Below are 10192 nucleotides of genomic sequence, written 5' to 3'. Positions count from 1 at the left end.
AATTAATATTTATAGTCACATAAAAATAAGCTACAGGTATGTGATGAGTAGGATACAAAGGGTACACACATATACGCTCATATAAAAACAGTCAGGGTTGATAAGTGAATAATTAACAAGGTCAAAACGTGACTCAAGAAGAATGGATAAATTGGACTGTTTAGAATAAGGAGATATATGGGTTTGACATAGTAACCGACACTACAAGTGTATTTTAAATAGTCATAGAAATTCTTAACCAACGTATACCATAGCATTGTGTTCATGTTATAAGGACAATAAAAAGTTTAATTACAAATGTTACATCTTATAGATGGATAGTTAATTAAGAGACAAATTAATTCTATATTAATCTTAGCACTTAACACAAACATTGGTATAAAGAGGCAACAAATAGATATGCACCATATAAATTATTCGATTTGTGTGAGGGCTAGGATACTGACCGGGTGCCCAAACCGAAGCAAGTGGTTTTCTTATGGGGTCACACTCGGAGCCTTCGACCCAAATGTCTGATCCACAAGGTAGTGGAGCATCTTAAGGAGATGCAGTTCCATGGTAGTCGGTGATCAATAATTGGTTCATACGCCATTTGTTCCTTCAGGATACTGGAGCCCATTTGCACATTGGTTTGTAATGAGGGTTTTCCAACTCTCCTATGTCGTCCTATTTGAGACTCGTCAGCCGGATGTACCTGTATCCCACATTTCATGTTCACTCTGGGACTCGAACCCAGTGCTGTTCGCTTCAAACGCCATCGTGTTATCCACTTAGTTACTGAGTTCTGATAACCACTTGCTTGTGCAATGGTGAAGTTTTTAAATTCACTTGGTGTTGTTTAACTTATATCTTCCCATTGTTGTTTTAGGACTACAAGTGACCATAGGATTATGTTTAACTCTCTTTCAGTCAATTACAGTATTGCATTTTTTGACTCTTTTCTAGATTGATAATTTTATTTTAATTAACGGACTCTTAATCACTTCATTCTTAATTATTGTCATTGAGTAACCGACTTGTTTCTAAGTATTTGATCTTTTATTACTATAAATATTGTAGAATGTTCTCTTACATAAGACATATTTGTATGTTATTTAGCTTATTAAATTTATTGGCATCCTTACTATACTATACTACTGATGTGTCTATAATTAGTAACTTCTAACTACACTCTTTCATGTAAATAATTTCAATTCATGATGTGTTTATCATTTTTTAATGTTACATTGTTGTAAGTAGTTGATGAGAAGCGAATGAAATAACATGAATTCATGTTATTTCGCTCGAATCTTTGTTCTTATTTTATTCATAATATGTTTCAGAGTGAAACTTCACTGCTGCTGCTACTGACGAACTCTCTCTCTCTCTTTTACCTTTAATCGAAACTTTAGGCTTGTGAAACAATCGAATTTGAGTAAACTAATTGTTACTTACAGTCAATCAGCTACAACGTAGAACCAGGCACATATATGCATCGGTCCAAGTTGCCATACCTCATTAGCACAGCAAGATGAACACCAAATTCATACAAGTAGTTAATTCGATGGTGGTAATATATAAAAGAAAGATTGCATATAAAGATATAGTGCAGGAAGAAAGAGTTAGTTCGTAGAAAGAAAGATATGAAGCGATTTTAATCTCATGGTTTAAGGGGAGACAAAGAGTATATACACCTACGCCATTGTGATCGATTCTGTGATATGTCATTCAGAGTTGCAAACCATTGGTTTTGATAGTCACATGGACCCCAACGAAGTAGTCTTCAATCTAACAGAATGGCTCAGACTAAAAGTTAATGATACCACGTTTTGGTTTGGCCGCTCCTAACTTTAAGATCGACCTTTTCTAACCCCACCCCTCCTTGTGGGAAGGCAGTATCGCTGTTATGCTGGTTGTCTGAGGGAAACACCTTACTACCGCCACACCTCTGTACAGTTAGCGGTACAACTTCACCCCCAGACCTTGAGTTTGTTGCTTTTAGTCTTACCGCACTTCAATCGACCTGTCTGGCATGGTAGGACCTTGAGGAACGATTTTTCTAGCCACTATAGTTCGATTGCTTTATCACGATAGGCAAGCCCAACAAACTTGAATCGGAAACAGATCAATGGTTTATATAGGCCTCCACACCCTTCTAGAAAAATCTAAGACATAGAAACAGATAAGACAGACGAAAGTTGGGAATCAAGCTGAAATACCAGTCTATTTTATTTTACAGGCAACAACAACAAATACATGACAATTGATTTCACTGTTAGTAAATTATGATAAACAATCAATAATCACAGTAAACAAAGTAACAAAATAAATAAATAAATAAAGTTAATCCATAAGCGAGGGGGGAGGGAAGAAAGCAACTCTATCATGTGGATTAAACGACAATAATTAGTGTGACAGCATTAGTAAAACAAGAATGAAGCAAAAAACAAATGATGACTTTTCTCTTATAAACAAAAAGTAATCTACATTGTTGATAGGAGTATTTTGTTTGTTTTTTTCAGGTCATTTGATAGGAAATATAGAATAACATTAAAAACAAATCAATATGGGATCCAAAAAAAGAAAGATTTCATTATAATCAATTATGTAAATCAAAACGTTTACGCATACCATTGATCATATCATCGGTTAATTCAACATCAGTCATAAGAGCAGCCATATCTTTTAATGAATCTTGATAACTATCACGTCGTTGATTGTGTTGATCATTAGTATTGGTTATAGTTTTAGATGTTGTGTCTATAGAAATAAGAAGAGTAATTAGTGAGGAGGGGGTGAAAGTGATAATTGAAGGTAACAATGTTGTATGATAGATCATAACATGTTTCTATAATTCTTTTTATGACGACATAAACAAAGAATAAGCTATCTATGTATATGATCAAAATGCCTATTAACGAATTATTGAAACATAAGGAATAGAAACAAATTACTACTACCGTTTACAGATTCCTAGACAGATTTGAATGAAAAGTAGAGATGGATGGTGGTTGGCAGTGGAACTCAGGACTCGTGTTTCGTTCTATATGAGACTCTTCAGTTGCGTATACCTGCAACCTAGATTTGATGTTCAATCCAGGATTCGAACCCAGTAACGTTTGTTTCAAACGCCATCGTGTTATCCACTTAGCCATTGAGTTCAGATACTACTAGCTTGTGCAACGGAGTGAAGTTTAAACTCACTTTGTATTGTTTGTCTGAATCTTCCCATTGATTTATATGGTCAATAGCGATTATCTCCTTATTTACGCCTGTTACCCGTCGTGGAGGAGCAAAGGCTACCCACTAGCATTCTCCATCCAACTCTGTCCTGGACAATCCTTTCCAGTTGTTCCTAGTTGCTATTCATCCTTTTCATGTCTGTTTTCAATTCTCAGCGCAGTGTGTACTTTGGACTTCCTCTTTTCCGTTTCCCTTCAGGATTTCAAGTTAGCACTTACTTTGTGATGCAGCCACCTTATAATTCCCAAACAGGACGAAACGCGAGTCCTGAATTTCACTGTTAACCACCATCCATCACTGCTTATAATGCTTGTGATTTAAGGCAATATCGAGGCAAACCGCACAGAATGCACATATGCCCGTAAGAGACTGATCAATTGCAGTAAATTTAGAAATTTACTAGGAATTCTTTTTCAAACCAATTCTCTTATGTAGTCCGAATTAAACTAAATTGCATTAGGATGAGAGGGGAATATACTGAAAATGATTTTGATAACCAATCAGTAAGACTGAAACCTTATAAACAATACACCTTCACTATGGCCACACGAACGGTATAGTAATACCAAGTACTTCATCATCTATGAATATGGTTTATGAGTAAATATAAAAGTATGAAAATGAAGTTGAAACATATATAAACAGCATAGAAACTGATATAAATATGTATCTGTCAAGATTTAGTCAGCCAGCAACAACGTTAAACTTCGTACGTACGTACGTACATCAGTTAGAGTTGCCATACCACATTAGCACAGAGATACAATTGTCGATTCAAATCCTATAGTGGTATAGGTAGTAAAAGTATAAACAGTTATCGAAAAGATTAGTGTTTGAAGATGTTATTCAAGGAGTATAATACAGTGAAATAAATTTGGAAAGGGACAAAAATGAGACATGAAGAATTCAGAACATTAGAATTCAGGAGAACACAAAGAGCGAATGCACCTGTGCCATTAACAAACGATTTTGAGCCATGTTATTCAGTGTCTCTAACCATCGGTTGCTATCGTCTCGCGGATCTCAACCAGATAGTTTACACCTAACAACACGGCTCAGTCCACTTGTCAGTGAATTCATGGATTTGTGCCATGTTTTGATCTGGCCGCCCCTATCTTTCTTCCAACCTACTCCTACACCATAAAACATCGCACGTCATGGCAGTCGGTGGTTGGTCATACGTAACATGTGTCCCAGCCATCTTAACCTATAAAGTTTTACTACTTCATCAATTGATTTGCCATCCTTACCTAGTACCTAGCTCAAGATTAAGACAATTTATAAACGCAGAGAAGAAAGCAAGTGGTGATCAAAGAAAAAGCACATGATGACGAAGAACCATTATATTGCACGTCACCATTTCGAAATGAACTACTCAAATACCTAAGACCGTTTATATAGAAAATAATCTTTAAGAAGACACGAGCTTCTGTATGAGTTGAAGTGAAAAAAAGCATGAGTATTCTTTCTAACTGAGGTAAAAAGCACGAACAACATGGAGATAAGTGTTGGAAATTAACGTAAAACAAAATCTATTTATAGTAGTATAAACATGGTTTTTATAATTTGTGAGCAGTAGTATGCAAGGTGAGTAGTTCATAATTCCCATCTTCATCACCGGTAATTAACATTATTTGTAACAGCTGTGACACTCTTAAAGCTTTTAAAGGGGAGGTAGCTATTTCTTTTAGAGAACCATCCTCGACCATTTGACCTGAAGGTCCAAGTCATAAGACTGTAAAGCAACAGTAAAAGATGCAATCCTATGGTAAACGATGATTGGAATAGCTTTGTACGGATGTGCATCATTATTTTCTAACTAGGGTTTCTTAACTGCCTAAGATAAATCTTTTGTGCCCATTAGTATGCCTTAAAAAACAGGTGTCCACTTAGTCCAAGTCAATTTTGTATAAACATCCAGGGCATATTGAGGCAGGAAGTAAGACTTCCACAGAACAAAATGCAACCGTACGAAAGTATTTCCCTACTTTCAACTCATTTCAATCAAATCCCTCAGGAATAAATCGGGACTACTCGTATGACAGTTCAACACACTCCACTATTTAACGAATGAGTTGTCGTGACAGTGTTAAATGTATTTGCTGATTCGGATCTTAATTTTATAAAAATCGACATTGTTGCCTATTCAATCACACAATATTAGATATATCTAAACTCTCTAAACAAAATTTCTCCCAGTCTATTGTCATAAGCATACTATATTGCATCACGTAACAACCTTACATGATATATTTAACAAACAATTTATCCGACTGAAACTGTCCTCTTTCGATATGTATGTTAATTTTAGGTTGTAAAAATGTATTTCTAGTTGGTCAAATCATTTCACTTCGAACTGCTACAGCATTCACAAAACTTCCGACATGTATAGGGTTTCTGAATAGTTTTATTTACCGAGCATAAGTTTATATGCGCAGTGCCCCCAAATGCCTTGGTACAGTCGAGAGTGAAGAGAGTCAGCTCTCTCTCCAAATGCTCTCACATGGCCACGCTCATACGTCCGCTACCAGGGAAGTCCTATTCACTGCCTTCTCTCATCGGGGCGTTGTTTACGAAATTGAGAGGATGGAAAGCGAATGCCCAGCATTTCAACCGGGTTGGTGGACACGGAGAGTCCACATAGGGGAGTTGGAAAACCTTCATTACAAACCAATGGTGCACATGGGCTCCAGTATCCTCAAGGAACAAGTGGCGTATGAACCAATTGTTGGTCACCGACCACCATAGGACTGCATATCCTTACGATGCTCCACTGCCTTGTGGATTAGACCTTCAGACTGAAGGCTCCGGGTGTGTCTCCCTAAGAAAACCACCTGCTTTGGTTTGGGCACCCGGGTAGTATCACAGCCCTCACACATATCAAATGAGGTTTGTGTGGTGCATATGTATTTGTTGCCTCCTTGCACCAATATCTATGTGTTAAAATAAATAAACAAATAAATAGATGTGCGCAGTATTAAGCTACACTTTGGTCTCATTCGAGGGAAATTAGTATTGATCGGAGAAACATAACCTACCGGATTTTTTTGAATCCTTTCTAGTGATTGTAATAAATTTCACTGATTCACTATGAGGAGAAATGGATTCAGGAGGAGCAGATGGTGCAAACGATTCATCCGAATAATTAATGTATGATTTAGGTCGCATGGCTTCGATGGATGGGGGGACATTTAGTCTCGGTGATGTAACATTAAAGGTTCTATCTGTAGATGAGTTGGATTGTGAACGACCGGAAGATACTGGGGACACTAAAGGTGGATTTGCTACCGCTTGATCATAAGCGAAGCCAATAACTCCGGGGTTTTGAATGGGAGGTGGACAAGCTTCAGGAATTTGAGGATTTGGTGAATCGAAGCAGAATCCAATTTGCGGTTGTTCCCACAGTGAAGTAGTAGTAGCATTTTGACCAAATCCCCATCCATATCCTATGGGACCGTTAGGATAATTAGGATTCATTGAGTTATTCAATAAGAAGGTATGCTTTAATTTGGAAAAGAATAATTATCATAAGCATATGATCGATCAAACAAGTATGACATAATATTTTGTACTTTGCAGGAAAATGTATCTATTAAATTTGAAGTGTTCGCACGTATTTTGGATCTACGAAGATATGTGTATTTCAGGCTATAAACCGATGGAGTGGAAAGCACTCAACAAACAACTAACAAGAATGTAATAAATAAATAAATAAAGTCTACTTTTTGTACTGAACAATTGGTAAACTTCAAAATGAATACAAAAGCGTCTAATGATGAATAGATTTTCACCAAACAGTTTTATCCTATCATAACATGCAACATTTTCGTGAGGACTTTATAAACAATACTATGGAGTTTGCACAATGATGTTATGCTAAATAATGGTTTACACTTAATTATAATATAGTTGTATTGCTATTGCTGAGTTTATGAAGAGTCCCATTTTCAGCGATTTAAAAGCAAGAAAGTTTAGCTAGATGTTATTTTAGACATGTGATTATTTTTAATTATTACAAATCAAAATCACTAACTCATACTTGGAATATCAAGACTTTTTATAGTAAGTGCTTAAATTCATAGTAGTTATTTAGCTGACAGATTGAATTATAGCTATAATCCCACAACTAATACTATTTCACACGTTTGAAATTCCATCAAATTTTAAACACAGTATGCTTGAGGTTTCTCACACCCACAAGGAGGAGCTGGCCTCGTTCCCCAACAAACTTTTTCTGTTTCCCTTCTTTTTCTTTTTTAGAAACCATTGATCTTTCACTTCACCTCTTTTCCTGACAGCAACGATTATTGAAGATTACCGATTCCCTGAAACCACGACCTAAACTGTGTTTGAGCTAATGTTATAGCTTTCTAAGTAGGATGATAAACTTTATTAACGATGACTTAAATTTCTTGTAGCATGAATATATAGTGCTTCCTAAATCCTTTAAGAACTAAGTGTGGTCAGTAAGTTGATTTCAGCCAGCCAGTATAAAGTTCGGGAGTGATAAAAACAGTTCTGAACTCAATGCTAGTCGAGAATAATTCAAGAGGTGACAACGAAAAACTGAAACCCAGAGATCTTCGGGACGATAGTCATAGCATTGACCTCGTTGTCGTTAATTTATTAATACTGTCCTCCACCAGTTACCAAAAAGTAACTAAATTTTAAATCCACAGGCAGGCCTGGTGGAATAAAAAAGGACTTAACATAGATCTTGACTGAGGTAAGAATTCGACTGTCCTATAGGACAACCCGTTTTATTTCATGTATCTCCTAAAAAATTAGTCACTATATATGGTGTTCTGGCTTGTTTCAAATAATGACCTTTAAAAGTACTCCAAAAAGACCTCTCTAATGCATGAAATGTTAAGAATGACGATTTCTATGAGGATTTTATCCACGCCAAACTCACTAGTATCTACAAAGGAGAATTTTAAAGAACCAAGGAGTTTCATCAGAAATTTAAGCACATGTCTGTAAAATGAGGATCACACTTTGTCCGGGAACCTCATGTCCCCACATGCCCTGGTACGGCTGAGAGTGGGGAGAGTCCGCTCTCCCTCTCCAAACGCCCACATGGCCATGCGCATACGTCCACTGCCAGTGAAGTCCTACTCACTGCCTCCTCGTGACGGGGTGTTGTTTACGAAATTGAGAGGATGAAAAGCGAATGTCCGGTAATTCAACTGGGTTGGTGGACACGGAGATCCCACCTAGAGGAGTTGAAAATCTTTGATTCCAAACCAATGGTGTACATGGGCTCCAGTACCCTGAGAGAACAAATGCCGTATGAACCAATTGTTGGTCACGGGCCACCATAGGACTGCATATCCTTACGATGCTTCACTGCCTTGTAGATCAGACCTTCAGGTCGAAGGCTCCGAGTGTGCCCCCCCCTAAAAAACCACCTGCTTTGGTTTGGGCACCCGGGTAGTACCACAGCCCTCACACATATCAAACGAAATTTGTTTGGTGCATATGTATCTGGTTCCTCCTTGTACCAATATTTATGTGTTCAAATAAATAATGATTAATAGGGGACCTTTATAGTTTGGTTGTATTCTGAGACGACATGGATATGGACTAAAAAACACTTTCAAATAACGAAGCTGTAGAAGTCATGATAAAAATCAACTCGGTGAGTTTTTAAAGGAGCGAAACATATAATGTACATAATACAAACATTTTCAATCCTGCAGCAGATTTAAGTGCTATGAAGGTATATGGACTGGTTCAAATAATATATGGAATTTCTTTTGTCTAGAGAATGGATTAGTTACTATTCAAAAACGCTGCAGATTAGATTTAGTATTAGATCTAAGCGGCAGTATTACTTTCGACTAATATTCATCGACATATATAAGTCAACAATCCACCAAGTATTGTTAAATGGATCGAGCGACGAAAGAAAGAACATAAAGTCATGTCTTGTGTGTTGTAAACAGAAACATGACTACGGTTTCGAGGATGAAAATACCCACTCACCACAAGCGTTAACCATGAATGACCTTGGTGACTTGCAAAATGCGCCAGGTCAGTATCATTGTTAATAACTTTATTCCATTTATATTTTTATCACAATAGAAAATCTTCAGCATGAAGCGTTTCAACATAGTCCGTCTACTAAAACAAAAAGTAAAAAAGACGCTGAGCATTTGTATATGCATAAATTGAGATAAACATAAGTAAGCTACCTGGCTTTAAATCAGCCTTCAGTAGTATGGATAGGAGGTCTGCCAACCTATGTTAATCCTTGCAATCTGTAACACCGTGGTGGTCCAATTTCGCTTCAAATGCGTGAACGGAACTTGCTGAAATAGTGTATTCCGGAAGAGAATTACAGTAATTCACTACTCGGTGCGATAAACGGAACTCCAGACGTCAACAAACTTATCTCGGTTTTTGAACTTTCTTAGGAAGTCCTCTCGGATGATCATTCCTTGATGGAAGGGAAAGATAAGACATATTATTACCATTGCCGCCGTTCAGTATACGATAAGCCGATATTAGGTCGCCCCCTAAACCGCAGTAAGGTAGGTTGAGACGTCGCGGTCTTCCATCATAAGATAAGCCAGGAAGACTCTTGATCATTTTGGTCCTTCGCCGTCGAACCCGTTCTAGCATATCCACCTCGTACTTGAAACAAGCACTTGCTACTTGAACCCCACATTCCCAAAATGACTTGCGAAAAGCCCATAAGACACTGAAGCATTGGGAGCGGCAGCCTTGCAGTTGCTCGTAATTCTGAGTTCTTTGCTTGTTATGACTCCTAGGTTTTGTAGTCCTCTACTTTAAGCAACAAGACTCCACATACTGTGTAGTGATATGGATCGTCGCAGTTATTTAATTGCATCACCACGCCCTTGTTAGGGTTAACTTCTAATGACCATCTACCCGTCCGTTCGACCAGAAAATTTAGGCCATCCTGTAATAGTATTTCATATTGCATACCGTTTATGAATCTCCG

The 10192-nt window shown here is 37.3% G+C and overlaps 1 protein-coding gene across 1 annotated transcript; it reads right to left on the bottom strand.

Annotated features, from left to right (window-relative positions):
• Nucleotides 1–510: 510 nt before the first annotated feature.
• Nucleotides 511–9240, bottom strand: MS3_00008751 (uncharacterized protein). Its single transcript, XM_051217092.1, has 2 exons — nucleotides 6261–9240; nucleotides 511–2739 (listed from the first exon to the last, which is right to left on the bottom strand). The coding sequence occupies exons 1-2, from the start codon at nucleotides 6697–6699 to the stop codon at nucleotides 2579–2581; spliced, it is 600 nt and encodes a 199-aa protein (XP_051065727.1). The 5' UTR covers nucleotides 6700–9240; the 3' UTR covers nucleotides 511–2578.
• Between the last annotated feature and the right edge of the window lie 952 nt (nucleotides 9241–10192).

Source organism: Schistosoma haematobium, chromosome 6 (genome assembly GCF_000699445.3).
Source record: "Schistosoma haematobium chromosome 6, whole genome shotgun sequence".
In the NCBI taxonomy this organism is placed as follows: domain Eukaryota; kingdom Metazoa; phylum Platyhelminthes; class Trematoda; order Strigeidida; family Schistosomatidae; genus Schistosoma; species Schistosoma haematobium.
This window is presented reverse-complemented; position numbering and strand designations above follow the sequence as displayed.